This window comes from Plasmodium reichenowi, chromosome 11 (assembly GCF_001601855.1).
Source record: "Plasmodium reichenowi strain SY57 chromosome 11, whole genome shotgun sequence".
Classification (NCBI taxonomy): domain Eukaryota; phylum Apicomplexa; class Aconoidasida; order Haemosporida; family Plasmodiidae; genus Plasmodium; species Plasmodium reichenowi.
In genome coordinates this window covers 669270-686545 of record NC_033656.1, presented here as the reverse complement: position 1 = coordinate 686545, position 17276 = coordinate 669270, and the positions used below count along the sequence as shown (strand labels likewise).

The 17276-nt window shown below is 19.0% G+C and overlaps 4 protein-coding genes across 4 annotated transcripts; 2 read left to right on the top strand and 2 right to left on the bottom strand.

Annotated features, from left to right (window-relative positions):
* Positions 1 to 258: 258 nt before the first annotated feature.
* PRSY57_1119000 (hypothetical protein) lies at positions 259 to 8206 on the top strand (the record flags this gene model as incomplete). Its single annotated transcript, XM_020114948.1, has 6 exons — positions 259 to 374; positions 465 to 7149; positions 7232 to 7279; positions 7398 to 7535; positions 7743 to 7943; positions 8144 to 8206. 6 exons carry the CDS (start codon positions 259 to 261, stop codon positions 8204 to 8206), a joined length of 7251 nt encoding a protein of 2416 aa, XP_019970317.1.
* Positions 8207 to 8449: 243 nt separating this feature from the next.
* Positions 8450 to 11087, bottom strand: PRSY57_1118900 (tRNA nucleotidyltransferase, putative; the record flags this gene model as incomplete). Its single annotated transcript, XM_012908153.2, has 2 exons — positions 8450 to 8524; positions 8649 to 11087. 2 exons carry the CDS (start codon positions 11085 to 11087, stop codon positions 8450 to 8452), a joined length of 2514 nt encoding a protein of 837 aa, XP_012763607.2.
* Positions 11088 to 12859: 1772 nt separating this feature from the next.
* PRSY57_1118800 (alpha/beta hydrolase fold domain containing protein, putative) lies at positions 12860 to 14276 on the top strand (the record flags this gene model as incomplete). The annotated part of the gene is made up of 2 exons (XM_012908152.2): positions 12860 to 13104; positions 13346 to 14276. 2 exons carry the CDS (start codon positions 12860 to 12862, stop codon positions 14274 to 14276), a joined length of 1176 nt encoding a protein of 391 aa, XP_012763606.2.
* A 767-nt stretch (positions 14277 to 15043) lies between these two features.
* PRSY57_1118700 (metal ion channel - Mg2+, Co2+ and Ni2+) lies at positions 15044 to 16759 on the bottom strand (the record flags this gene model as incomplete). Its single annotated transcript, XM_012908151.2, has 2 exons — positions 15044 to 16383; positions 16510 to 16759. 2 exons carry the CDS (start codon positions 16757 to 16759, stop codon positions 15044 to 15046), a joined length of 1590 nt encoding a protein of 529 aa, XP_012763605.2.
* Positions 16760 to 17276: the final 517 nt, after the last annotated feature.

The window sequence follows — 17276 nt, the reverse complement described above, 5'->3', positions numbered from 1 at the left end:
AAATAAATAAATATATATATATATATATATATATATATATATACATACATATATTTTTTTTTTATCACATGTTATGTTCCTTTTATTATGTAATTTTTCCTTGTCTATGATCTTCACATAGTATGAAATATTTATGAATAAAAATAAAGAATTATTTTTGTTATTCTTTTAATAATTATTAAAGCGTGCGATATTTACTTTCTAAAAAAGTAAATAATATTACATTGATATGTATATAATAAAAACATTTATTTAAAAATGAATAAATTTTTCCAAATATTAGAATATTTTAAAATTGAATTGTCTATTAATTTTAGTATAACATTTATAATTATAAATATATTACTAGTTTTCTTCTCTACATTTTTATATAGGTAAGTCCATGTGGGAACATTATAAATAAATAAATATATATATATATATATGTGTTTATATATATATATTTTTTTTTTTGTTCTCCTTAGAAATATTAAAAAGGTTAATGATCCAGATTCGTACAAAACTTCATACGAAAGAAAAGAGAAAGATTCAACTTTTGATGAGGAAGAAAATTTTGATATTCTCAATATATTTTCAAATGATCCAAAATCTGTAGAAAATATTTACGAATTAGAAAATGATATATATAACAAAAGTGAGGAAAGTAGTATCTGCAGTAATCATAATAAAAACCTTGATGAAAAGACTTATAAAATAAATAAAAAAAAAGTTACAATATATTTAAAACTAAATGAAGGCTTAGAAAATATTAAGCAAGAATTACATATAATAGATAAAGAACTAAAAAATATTTTAAAGAAAGAAGAAAATCTACAACTTATAAATGAAGAAGAAAATATAATAATTGAAAAAACAAAGAGTGACAAATATGATGAAAAGGAAAATAAATCAAATGATAACATATTAAGTAAAAAACATGATGATGAAAATATCAACAAATCTAATATAAGAAATACCTTGGATAGTGAACTTAAAAAATATGAATTGTGTAAGGAAAATAATCTATTATTAGAGAATCATAATAATAATGATAATAATCAGGAGGATAATAATATTTGCGAAATTGAAAAAAACGATTACAATAATTGTAATAATGATAATAAGAATCATAATGATATTTTTAATTACAATTATGAAGATATGTCATTAGAAAAAGATAAAAATATTCATCACACCAATGAAATAATAAAAAATAATACATTATATAATACTTTGGATAGTATAAAAAATAATCGACCTACAGAAGAAAAAACAAAAAATTTTAATTATAATGAAACCAACATTTATGAAGAGAATAAAAAGTTAAAAGATAGTATTGTTCACTCAAAAAATGGAGAAAATTTTTTACTTAAGAATAACGAACAAAATATAAATAATAATATCATTAATGTTAATCAAAAACAAAGTTCTGATCATAAAAAGGAATCATTTAAAATAGATACAAAGAAAAATGAACAAAATGGAAAGAATGAAAAGAATGACCAGAATGAAAAGAATGAAAAGAATGACCAGAATGAAAAGAATGAACAAAATGAACAAAATGAAAAGAATGAACAAAATGAACAAAATGAACAAAATTATCATAATGAAAAGAATGACCAGAATAAAAAGAATGACCAGAATAAAAAGAATGAACAAAATATTGGACCTAAAAAAACTAATGAAATATCTTATGATTCTATAAATATTAATATATCCAATAATCAGCATCCAAAACTATCAAATGTTTTAGTAGAAGATATAAAAAGAATCCTACCTATTTCCAATAACAATTTAGAAAACTCTATAACTGCCATTAAAAATATAGATGACCCTTCCAATAGTACGAAACAAGAGTTACAAAATAGTGATTATGAAAATATGCAGGCAAATAAAAAAATTGAAAATGGAATAGAAAGTTTCATATGTGATATTACATCTAATACAAATATAACAAGAAATTCTATGGACATACCTAATATAATGGACAGAAAAAAAAGTGAATATGATAAGGAGGTGGATAATGTAAGTATAAAAAAAAAAAGTTACATAAATCATAATATGCAAAGGGAAAATACAAGGGAAGATCCTTCTAACAATATGGATTATACGAACAAAAGTACGCGTGACTCTAATGATATAGAAAATGAAAATAAAATGGAAAGATGCACAAATATTTTAGGTTTAGATAAAAGAGAAACTGTCATTAAAATAAATGACATTAACAAAAATAATAAACATACTAATGGTATTAAATGTGAGGATAAAAGGAAAAGTACTTCTATTTATATGGAAGATATAAACAATAGTACAAATTATCTTAATAATAAAGAATATAATAGTAAAGGGGAAAATAATAACAATATTTTAGGTGCTGATAAAAGAGAAAGTACTTTTAAAATATATGATATACAAAAAAGTGAGTATAATTCGAATGATTTACAATATGAGAATAAAAGGGAAAAAACTTCTATCAATATGGACAATATGAATAAAAATAATGTTGATATTAATAATTATATAAATGTTGATAATACAAAGGAAAAAACTTCTATTAATCTGGATAATGGGAACAAAAATAATGTTGATATTAATAATTATATAAATGTTGATAATACCAAGGAAAGGACTTCTATTAACCTGGATAATGGGAACAAAAATAATGTTGATATTAATAATTGTATAAATGTTGAAGATAAAAGGGAAAGATATTCCCATATTTTAAACATTAATAAACGAGAAAGTATTATTAAAATTAATGATATGAAAAAAACTAAGAGCGATTCTAATGATATAAAAATAAATGATAATAAAACGGAGATGTATTCTAATATTTTCGAGATTAATGAAAACGAAAGAACATCTATTAAAGTAGACAATGTGAAAGAAAATAAAATTGATAGTAATGATATAGAGAATGGTAATAAAATAGAAAGGCATTCCAACGTTTTATATATTAATCCAACAAAATTTGATCCCATAAAAATAAATGATATTAATAAGAAAGGAGGAAGATACTATGACAATATAGAAAATGAAGACAAAAGAGAAATTTATACTAATAATGACGAAGATATGGATAAACGAGAAAGTAATACTAACCATATTTATATAAATAAAAAGGAAAGTTATTTGGAAAATATAAAAGATGTGAATAAAAACGAGAGTTATGGGAACAATGTAAAAGATGTTATTAAAAAGGAAAGCCCTCTTAACAATGTTGAAGGTACGGAAAAAGAGGAAAGTGATACTAAAAATATAGAAAATGCGAATAAGGAAGAATATGAATCAAACGAAGAAGCATACGTAAATAAAATGGAAGTGGATTCTAACGATATAGAAAATATTAGTAATAGAAAATATGATTATAAACAAGGACAATATTTAAATAAAGGAGAAAAATACATTAACAATATAGATAATGTTAGTATAAAGGAGAGTTATTATAATAAGAGAGAAAAAGAGAGTATTGAAATAAGTAATTTAAATAAACGAGAAAGTTGCACTAGTAATATAGACAATTTTAGAATACGAGAAAATCAATCTAACATGGTAGAATATGAAAATAAAAGAAAAAGCGATAATATTGAAATAAATAATTTGAATAAAGCAGATATTTATGTTAACAGTATAAAAAATGTTAGTAAAAGAAATAGTTCTTATAACAAGAAGGAACGAGATAGTAAAAGAGAGAGAGACATTGTATATGATGAGAATAGAAGGAAAAGTAGTGCTTATCAAATTAATGATATATATAATATAAGAGATAAAAGCAAAGAGAGAATTGACATGGATACTATTCAAAATATGGATAAAAGGAAAAGTTATGTAGATAATATACATATTACAAATAAAAAATATAGTGATACGAATAATGCAGAAGATATTATAAGAGAAAAAAAATATGAAGATTATAATATAAGTGTTATGTATAATATGTATAATAAGAGAGATCAAAAAAAAGAGAGTAATATTAATATTTATAAGGATAATAATGTTAGACGAAGTACTATTAATAAGATGAATGATGAGAACAATATGCACAATGTAAAAAATGAAATTAAAAATATTGATAATAATAACAATGTGGATAAAATAAATGTGAATAAAAGTAATACGGATAAAAGCTATATGGATAAAAGATACATGGATAATGAATATATGACAGATAATATAATTAAAAAAAATGATAAATATAATAATAATAATAATAATAATAATAGTGATGTTGTTGAATATGTAAATGAAAGAAAACACACATCTCTTATTAACGAACATTATTTATATGAAAGAAAGAGTAACGTATATAACATAAAGGATATTAATAAAGGAGAGAATGATATATTATATGATGTATATAATAATAGTGAAAAAAAAAATACAAAAAGTAGTTTATATAGAAAGCCTGAAATTATTACTCAAGGGGAAAATGATAATATAAATAATATGAATGAACATATAAATAGTTTAAATAAAGTTTATCGTATTAGTAATAAAAAAAGTAATAATAATTATAAAGGACACGATTATACATATATAGTAAATGAAAATGGTGGAAGAAATTGTTCTATGTATAATAATATAAATAATTTAGATAATATGAATAAAAAAGAATGTGATTTTATTAATGATAAAGAAAATATAAATAAACGAATAAGTGAAATATATGACTTACGTCAAATAAATCATAATGAAAGTAATATAGAGAACATGGAACATATAGAAAATATAGAAAATATAGAAAATATAAAAAATATGAAACATATAGAAAATATAGAAAATATAAAAAATATGGAATATATAAAAAATATGGAAAATATAAAAAATATGGAAAATATAAAAAATATCGAAAATATAAAAAAAAACATAGAAAATATAAATAACAAAAGTAGTTTAATGGTAAATTCTAATAATATTAATGAAAACATAAAAAAACAAAGTGATATTTATAAAATTGAATGTGATGATGATCATATGTGTGATGTAACTAAAATTAAAGGTGTAGATAAACAAATGAGTGATACACATAAAATTAAATATGATGATAACGAAAAAAATAATGAGAATAAAAGGAAAAGTGGTATAAATAAAGTTTTTGATATTATTAAAAGAACAATGGATTCTTATAATATTTATAATTTAAGTAAATGTAAAATTGATGAAGACAACATATATATGTTGAATGAGAAAAAAAAGAACAATATAAATAATATGAATAAAAGGAAAAGTGAAAATACATATAATATAAATGAAAGAGAAAAGGATGATATGAATAGAAGAATGACTGAAAATACATATAATTTCAATAAAGAAAAAAATATAAGTGTACATAATATTAAAAATATACAACCATACAATATAAATAATAATATATATGAAAAAACCAATAATACAATCGATAATTTAAATGAAACAGGAAAAAACAATACGAATGATATAAGTATAAAAGGAAGTGATAAGCATAAAGAATATAAATTTTATGATAATGAAAATAAAGATAATATAAGTATGATAATAAGAGATACAATGAATATGTCTAATGTAAATAATAATATAAGTGATAATATGAAAATGGTCATTCACAAGGAAGAAAAAAATATACATAAAATGAATAGAAAAATAACATATACAAATAATTTATATAATATAAATGAAAGAAAAACTGAATATACTATTAATATAAATGAACAAGAAGAAAAAAGTGATTTTATAAATAATAACAATATAAAAATGGATAATGAAGATAAAGTATATAATTGTAACGAAAGAAACAATCATATACATAAAGAAAATAAAAGAAATGATATTAAGTATGATAATTTTAAAAAGGATAACATAAGAAAAAATATGGATAACACGAAAAATATAGAAAATGTTAATAATATGAACAATATAGATAATATGGATAATACCAAACATATAGAAAATATTAATAATATGAAAAATATAGAAAATGTGAACAATATAGAAAATATTAATAATATGAAAAATATAGAAAATGTGAATAATATGAACAATATAGATAATATGAATAATACGAAACATATAGAAAATGTGAATAATACGAAACATATAGAAAATGTGAATAATATGAACAATATAGATAATATGGATAATACCAAACATATAGAAAATATTAATAATATGAAAAATATAGAAAATGTGAATAATAGGAGCAATATAGAAAATATGAATAATATGAAAAATATAGAAAATATGAATAATATGAGCAATATAGATAATATGGATAATACGAAACATATAGATAATATGGATAATACGAAACATATAGAAAATATTAATAATATGAACAATATAGATAATATGAATAATACGAAACATATAGAAAATATGAATAATACGAAACATATAGAAAATGTGAATAATATGAACAATATAGATAATATGAATAATACGAAATATATAGAAAATATTAATAATATGAAAAATATAGAAAATATGGATAATACGAAAAATATAGAAAATATGGATAATATGAATAATATGAACAATATAGATAATATGAATAATACGAAATATATAGAAAATATGGATAATATGAACAATATAGAAAATATGAATAATATAAATAATTATAATAAAATTTATGATGTTAATATAATTAATAATAAAAATTATGACAGTACAAATAATGAACTATACGAAAAAGACAATCAAGAAGAAAATAAAAATATATGCAATGATAAATTAGATAATTCAATTAATGAGAAAACAAAATATATGAAAACGTTAAGAGAATATTTTGTTAAGAGTGAAAAAGAAATAGAAGATCAAAAAAAAAATAATATGAATGATATGTATACAATAAGAGAAGAAGAAAAAATAAAAGACGATGAAGATTGGAAATTATATGATTTCAAAAACCTCAAGGAAAAATATAAATTTCAAATGAATATGAAAGATAGTGAAATAAATCAATTACAAAATAATTTAATAGATGAATTTAAAGAATTAAATGAAGTATCCAAATTAAAAAATAACATAAAAGGAAAAATATACAATTCTAATATAGGAGAAGAAATGTTGGAAGAAAATAAGGAAAGAGAACATGGAAATTATGTAGGTGAATATTTTGATAGGAATGATATGATTTTAAAAGAGCGCATATTTGAATATGCCAAACATAAGACAAGCATAGATATGTTAAAGGTAATAAGACTGTTAAACAAATAAATAAATATATACATATATATATATATATTTGATAATTTTTATTTTATTTTTTTTTTAGCATTCCGATGATATAAAAAGAAACTCGAAGGACCTCAAAAAGTGGAAGGTCAGAATCCCATAAGAACATTAAAAAAAAAATATATACATATGTATATATATATATATATATATATATATATATATATATATATGTATAATATTTATTATCTCTTTTTTTTATATAGTCTCAGGTCATAACTAAGAAATACGCGGATGACTGGCTCTCATCAGACGTCTTGTTATCTTGTTTTTTAAACTTTATAAAATTAAAAAAATATGTTAATATAACAGAATTATCAGTGAAATTTCAAACTACCACCGACGTAAAAAAATAGAACATTAACGATCAGATAATCATTTATTTATTATTTTTTTTTTATTATTTCAACATATTATATATACAATTTGCTCCTATTTGTAGTATCATTTCATCCAATTTTTTGTATAAATTTTTTTTATAATATCATGATAATGCATTTGTTTATATAATCTATAAATGTTCATATTCCTATATACTTATTTATATATAGGATATCAGGGAAAAGCTCGAGGAACTTGAAGAACAAGATATGATAAATGGGGTGTTAGATGAAAAAGGAAATTATATTTATTTATCACAAGAAGAAATTAATAAATTATGTTTTGAAATTCAATCCAAAGGGAAAGTGAATACGCATGATGATTTTGTAAAAATTTGCAACAAGGTGATATCGTTAAGTGTTAATGATAAGGTAAAAAAAAAAAAATTGATATGTAACTATATATATACATATATACATACATACATATATACATACATACATATATACATACATATATACATACATATATACATACATATATACATACATATATACATACATATATATGATGTTCTTCTTTGATGTGTTCAAAGGTGTTATATTTATAAATTTTTCTTATGTTTTTATAGGACATGGAAAAGTTAAAGGAAGAAGAAGAAAAAATAATTAAAGCTAAAACAGAAATATTTTAAAATTGTACATTACTTTTTTTTTCTGTTTAATTTGTAATAATTAACAATCAAAATAAAAACATACGTACAAAAATATATTTTTGTACACAAAAAAAAAAAAATAAAATAAAAAAAATTAAAAAAATAAAATAAAAAAAATTAAAAAAATAAAATAAAAAAAATAAAAAAAAAATAAAATAATATGAATATATGATATATATATATATATATATATAAACATTTCTCCTTATATTAATCTTGCGATCATTTTGTAAAATGTTGTTTTAAATATTCAATACACTCTTTTTCATTTTCACCATGAATAGCCATAAATTTAATCTGCAAGGTAAAAAAAAAAAAAAAAAAGATAAAATAAAATAAAATAAAGTGAAAAAATATAATTGTTACACATATTTTATAAATACATACATATAAACATTTATATTTTTCATTTCATTCTTACTATTTGCTCATAGACTTCATTTATTTGGTTGGGTGAAATATTAGGGAAGTTGTGCTTAATATCAGGCCATTTCAAAAAAGGCTTCATGTTGTAAGACTCTTGTAAATTAAATTTAAAAATATATTGATACAATTTAGCAACAAAATCAGATAAGCATATATTATTAGTTGTTATAGATGTTATATAATTTTTATTTAATTCATTAAATTTATGAAAAATATAAAAGATTAGAAATACAAAATTCCATTTATCCCCAATTTTTTTTAAACATAAAACAGTTTGACCTTTAATTTGTATATTATGTTCTTCTTGATAATTTTTATTTTTTAAAAAATTAAGAACATCTATGGTTTTATATAAATTATATAAATGAGTAAAACCCTCAAAAATGTGTACACAAAATTTGGAATATTTTAATGGAAACTTTAAAGATTCTCTAATTATATATTCAACCACATATTCTGTTTTACCATTTTTTATATATAAAAAATGATTTTTTAATGGTAATAAAAATAAACATAATTGTATATAATTAATATTTTCTTTATAATCTAAATTATTAAATGTTTCTTTTAAAAGGTTATTTTTTTCTATTTCTTTAAAAAATTTTAAATAACTAAGTCCATCAAAAAGCCATTTTTCTTCAAAATTTTGTTTATGGTTATTTTGTACATTCATTACATTATTACATTGATTATTTTTATCTTCCTTATTTATATCAGATTGTTCAGAAACATTATTCACTTTATTTTGTATTAGATCATTTGATGAAATAATATTACTAGAATTATTACAAATGTTGCTATTTTCTACATTCTGTATATGAATTTTTTTATTATTTATATTATTATTTGAAGAAACATAATTTATATCATTTAGATTATCTACATGTTGATCATCAACACTATCATTAGTATGATAATGTTGTGCTTGTGTTACAATTCCTTTGTTTATTTTATCCTTCTTTTTAAGTTTTTCAAAGAGTTCTTCATCTTTTACAAAATAATTTGATGGTAACTGAAATATTTTAGAGGAGTAGGAACTATAATTCAATAATGTTAAAGATAAAATAACATTTCTACATTTGGATGAAAAAATTTTTACAATTTCTGATGATAATCTACTTTTGGATATTTTTTTCGTAAATGCTCTTTTAATATCTTCATTTTTTAAAACATTAAAAATGGATTTTTCTAAGAAGAAATTAAAGAATCCACAAAAACGTATACATCTAACAATTCTTAAAGGATCATCAAGAAAAGTAGCAAGTGGTTCTAGTGGAGTACTAATAATATGATTTTTTAAATGGAATATACCTTTTCCAGTATAATCTTCAACCTTTTTATTTTTTAAATTATAAAATAAGGAATTCACTGTAAAATCTCTTCTTAAAGCATCTTCTTCTGGTGTTCCTATAACAATTTCTGGTATTCGACTTTCTTCTGTATATTTTTCATTTCTTAAATTTACAATATCTACTTGAAAATTAAATAAATTAAAGCTTGATGTTTCTAAATGTTTTGATTGATCTGAATTTATTTTAATAATTCCAAAATTAAAATTCTTATTTTCTTTCTCTTTTATATATTCTTTAATATAATTACAAAATTCAGCACCTTTCATATTATCGACTGTTATATCTATATCATCATTAGTAATATTTAAGAATTTGTCTCTAACCCAACCACCGACAACCCGTAATGTACAATTTAAATTGTATCTCTCATTTACACTTTTTAAAAACTCAAATAAATTTTCTTCTTCTTTTCTTATCCTTTCATGTATAACATTTTCTATATCTTTAACATTTAACATATTATTACTATTTGGAAAATATATTCTATCCTTTTTTTGTACCTCGTCCTTTGCAATATTTTTTTCCATAGCCTTTTCTTTTTCATCTATTATATAATCTTTTAGGTAATTTATATATACATTTTCGTAAAATGTGTTCCCCATCATATTACTTGAAATATTATTGCTACTACTTAAACATCTCCATTTATTATTATCATTAATATTATTCATATTATTCATATTATCGCTATTATTCATATTATTGCTATTATTCATATTATTGCTATTATTCATATTATTGCTATTATTCATATTATTGATATTATTCATATTATTGATATTATTGATATTATTCATATTATTCATATTATTGATATTTTCCATCATTCCTATTTGCTTTATTTTATTTTTTCTTTTAATTTTATTACTATAACTTTTTTTTATTATTATGTAGAAAAATCTATATTTATATTTATAATTAAGTATACCTTTTCTTATCATATTATCATTTTTGTATTTCAAATGTTTCAATTCATTTGAACATAATTGCCTTTTTAAAAATTTATTTTTTCTTTTTATATTACAAAGTATAAATATTACATTAATCAATAAATTTAAAAGAAGCAAGCCAAAAATATTCATTCAAACAAAAAAGGAAAAAATAAATAAAAATAAATAAAAATAAATAAATAAAAAAAAATATATATAATAATAAAATAATGCGATGATATATATAATATAATATAATATAATATTATATATGTAATTATTCAAGCATAATAATATTTAGCTCCACATATATTTACATAATAAATTTAATTGTGTAAATCCACTTTTGAACTTGGAACATTTTTATTAAACAATTACCTTAAGCGTCCTTTTCCACCAAAATATATACATATAAATAAATAAATATAAATATATATATATATATTATATTATATTAATAATATACATATGTAGTACTTATATAATTTTAATATACCATAAAAAATTTATAATATTATTATTTTATTTTATTTTATATCAGTATATAATATAAGGGAAGGAACTTATTATTATATATGTATCTGGTTGGTATGAAAATTATACCTACAAAAATATATGAAGAATGAAATTTCTTATTATATCATTTTTACCTTAAAGAAAGAACTTGGTTTTGTTTTAATAATTATAAAGTGAGGTATTTGAATTTTCTTATCAAACACTTTATAACTTATAATATATAAATATAAAAAATAAAAAAATGAATGAATAAATAAATATACATATATATTTCATTAAAAATGAATAATTTTCAACATAATAATAATCTTTTTATTATTATAATATTTATCATGGACATGTGAAAAATATAACTCTCTCATAAACAATGGGGATTGTATTGTTCCTAATAAAACATAAAATATATGATAATAATAAATATATTATAATATATATATATATATATATATATATATTTATTTATTTATTAAAAAAGTTGCTTGAAAAAAATGTATTATTTCAATCTCTATATAAAATTTATTTATAATATAAAAAAGTATATGTATTTATGCATGAAATATATAATAAAATCTTTATGAAACTATAAATGTAATTATTTTAGATTTGATAAATAAATAAAAAAATATATGTAAATTTATCTAAAAAATTAAGAATATTCAAAGTTTTTTTTTTTTTTTTTTTTTCTCTAAATTAAATAATAATAAAGTTAATATAATTATATAAATAGGTTTTATTTTATAATATATATAATATATATGTTATAAATATAACATTATTTAATAATAATAATGTAGTTGTTCAAAAATAGTAGGTAATAGTTTTTTTTAGTATTATATATGAACAAGTTATTTGTTTTGTATTTTTTATGTTATATGAAAATAATTTTATGTTATTAAAAATATAAAAAAACGATATAGAACCCAAATTTCATAAATAATTATATATATATATATAATAATAATATTATCATTTTTATAGTAATTCAAAATTAATAATATTAAAACCAAAAAAAAAAAAAGTAATATTAATATATAAGTACTTTTAATAATATAGAAATTATTACAAAAATAGATTTCTATATTATTAATTATAATATTATATATATATATGTATAAATATATATTTTTGTCGGTAATATATATATTTATCTTCTTAAGCTTTTGAAATACATTATAATTTTTTTTATTTATTATTCATTTATAATAATGGTTGTTGTAATATATTAAAAATATTTTTACCACGTTTATATAAAAATATATTATTATAATATAAAAAATTATAAATATATTTTTGTACAACAACTTTGAAATAATTGATAGCACCCAACAAATATTTACAGATAAATATTTCTTATTATTTATTTTTTTTTAAGTGTTACATATTTTTCGGGTGTATAAATATATAACATTATGTCATATAGTAAAGATAGTGATTTAGGTGAATGTATTAAGTATGTACATTTAAAAGAAGATAAAAAGGAGGAAGATAACTTATATTCTAATGATAAAGATGTAGAATATTTTGAAAATTTATTTGACTATGAATATGATGAAGATGATGAAAAAAAAAATTTTGTGGATGCATATGATGAAGAATCAACAGGAGGAAGAAGATTTGGATTGACCTTTTTCATTCTTGGTTGTATAACCATATGGTAGATTAAAAAGAATATATTTATTACACTGAATATATGTATATTAAAATATAAACAGATATTTTATTTATATACCTTCTTTTTATGATATACATATATATATATATATATATATATATCATATGCCATATACCATATATTCATATTATTTCATATTATTTCATATTATTTCATTTCATTTTATTTTATATTATATTATATTATATTATTTATTTATTATTTTTTTTTTTTTTTTTTGTAGTGGGTTCAGGGGACGCATGGTGAAAAAAATGGCCTTTGCTCCTCCAATCATTAAAGGATATAATTTAGAAAATGATAATAAATTCATCTTTCATAATGGTCAGCGTGAAGAAATTAAAGAATTGATGCAAATAAATAATATCGATATAAATTATAAAAAACTAAAAAGAGGTTCGACGGAAGTATCTGGTATAATGTTATATAAGAAACCTTTGGATTTAACTAAACAGACAATATTATATTCACATGGGAATACTACAGATATTGGTTATATAACACCATTTTTATTAAATCTAGTTACTTGTAACAATGTGAATGTATTTTCATATGATTATAGTGGTTATGGATTAAGTAATAAAGATCCTAGTGAAAAGAATTGTTATAAGAGTATTAAGATGTCATATGATTACTTAACTAAAGATTTAAATATAAAACCAGAAAATATTATTGTATATGGGCATAGTTTAGGTTCAGCTACTAGTTGTTATTTAATTAATTTAAAAAATGTAAAAGTAGGTGGTTGTATTCTACAATCACCTTTATATAGTGGTTTAAGATTATTACTACCTTTAAATTATAAAAAAGAAATGCCATGGTTTGATGTTTTTAAAAATGATAAACGTTTAAAAAATATTCCTCTCCTTCCTTTATTTATTATGCATGGTAAGAATGATAGAGATATTCCTTATCAACATGCTGAATATTTATTAAAAATTGTAAAAAAAAATTTTGCAAAACAAGTACAGAAAAATAAATCACAGTTTTTAAGAAATAAAAAGATCAATCATTTAGATGCACATGATTCAATACTTCGATTCTGGGGAGTTGAAAATGCTGACCATAATGATATAGATGAAAAAAATCCTGAGCTCTTTTATCATAAATTAGGTGAGTTCTTATCATACTGTTCTAAATTTAATATGAACGAATAAATATGAAAATATTTTTACATATGTATATATATATGAATATATGAATATATGTATATATGTTTGTATTTATTCTTTGTTCCTTATATATTATTTTATTTTATTTTTTGATGTTACTGTTACATGAATTATATAGATTAAACCATATATTATATATATATAATATTGTATATAAATATTATGTTTATATGATTAATCAATTTGTTATATATGTCAGATAAGATATCATTGTTTATATGAATTTTTTTAATATATATATATATATATATATATATATAAAGATATGTTTATGTGATCATATAATTAAAGTTTACATTTTGGGTAACAATTTCAAATATGAAATGTTAAACATATAAATATGTTACATATATATATATATATATATATATGTATATTTTATTTTATTTTTTATATTTCCAACATTGTTTTTGTACATAATTAACTGTTATTAAAAAAAAAATATATATTTTTCTTTTCTTAAAATTCAAAAATATGCTTTAATAAGGTTTTAAAAAAATACAAAAAATAGTTATTAATTATTTAAAAAAAAAAAAAAAAAAGTAAGACAAAAGAGATAAAATTTAATTCATCCCAAATAAAGTAGGGAATATATAACAAAATATATATTTTCATGTTTTTCACTTGAGTGATAAAAGCAATAAAGAGATGAATAATAAAATATATTATGTATATATATATATATATATATATGTGTGTGCACCCACTTCTACATTTTGACATCTTGTGAATAGATTTCCGTATATATTACATTATTTCACATTATATTTGTCGAAAAACCTTAAGAGGGTATTTATATTTTTGGTAAAGTATATTCCAACAATAGACCATGAGGTAATAAAAATGGATACAATAAAAAATGCGTAATCATTATGTTCAATAAAATTTTTTAAGTTCATACCAAATAAGCTAGTAATTACAGCACATATAGAACAAAATAATGTTGAAAATGCAATTTTAGCATTTAATAAAATAAATTTGTTTCTATTATAATCTAAATTTAATCTCATTAATTCTTCATAATGTGTAATTTTTTCTTCCATATTTTCTAATTCTCCTGATAATTCATCTGTTAATTGTAAATGTGTTTCTAATAATATTTCTAAGTCACTATAATCTTTTATTTTATTTATCGATATTTTATTTAATGTAGTTAAATACATATTTTTCATATCAGTTTCATTTTTTAATATTTTTTCAATATTACTACGTAATGCATTTAATAAATTAGATAATTTCTGTAACTTATTTTTAATTTTCATCATTTCTCTTAATAAATTATTTGTTAACATATTTATTTCAATATTTTCTTCTTTTTTTTGTTGAAGTTGTATTTTCTGTCTTAACGTTATATTTATTGTATCCAAATAATTTTCATATTCTTTAATAGATAATTGCATACATATATCTAAACATAAAAATTCAAATGATATATTCCCTTTATATCTATAAAAATTATTTTCAACATTTAAGTAATTTATATCTGTTTTTATATTATTATTTAATTCTTCCTTTTCTACGATTTTTATTTTATTATATATATCATCATTTTCATTCATATTGTTTTTTTCCTTTATATTAAATATATCCTTTTTATTTATTTCTCTGTCATTTTCCCATATATTATTTCTATTAAGTCTACTATAATTTCCTGATATTATTCTTTTTTTATCAAACTTTATGTGATTACTCCATATATTATTTATATCATTACATATGTTCTTTTGATGTGCATCATTTATATCATCACTAATGTTCTTCTGATACGTACTATATAAATCATTTCTTATATTTTTTTCATACATATTTATATTCTCTTGACATTTTTCATCCTTCAATTCATTTAATGGAATTTCAACTCCTAAACTCATATCTCCTTTAAATTCATATATTATTTTTAAGTTTTGTTTAATCAAATTGGTAGCTTTTATAACTAGGGGTTCCCTAGGTTCAAAAAGCCATAATTCGTTATATCGAATTACACAACTCAAAAAACCTGTTCTTAACAAAATCATATCTTTCCGGATTAATATGGTTGGATTGTGATTATTGTTGCACGTGTCAATTAATCTCAAATCACTGAACGGGATCTCTATAAAATAGAAATATATACACATATATATATATATATATATATATATATGTATATATGTGTACGTTACACAATATTTATGTCAAGTATGTACATATATATATTTATATATTTTCCTTTATTTACTTAAAACATATGGTAAATTATATTTCGAGAAAAAAAACTGTTCACATATAATTTCCTCATCTTCCGTAATTTTTATATTTTGCATTAAAACATTATTAAAATTTTTTTTTGAATATATCTTATTTTCATTTTTTATAGTACTAGTAAAATTTAACATACATAAACGTAAGGATTCATATCTTGTAAATTTTAAAATATATCTATTAATATATCTGCTTGTATATTTATTTATGTGTGTCCAAACAAACATATTTTATTATTATTATTATTTTTTTTTTTTTCCATTCACAAAAACGAATACGTATATACCTTTATATACATAATATAAATATAAATATAAATATATATATATATATATATATTATATCCTATAAAGTTTATTTTTACTTTATATTTGTGGTTTACTCAATAAGCCTGATAAAAAAAAATAATTATTATAAAAAGAAAAAAAAGAGTCCTATATATTATATATTATATATTATACATCTTTCTCTTCATAAAGATAACTATTATTCATTAAATAAAATTTAAAGCAAAAATTTAAAAAGTATAAAATAAAAAATATTTAGTTTATATGGGAATTTAAATTAGGTGTTCTATAATCAAATAACAATATATATATAAATATATACTAAATAAAAGTTAATTATGTATTATATATATAATATAAAAAAAAAAAAAATATATATATATATAACATGTTCAAAAAAAATTTACAAAAAAAAAAAATATATATTATATATATATATATATATATATATATATAT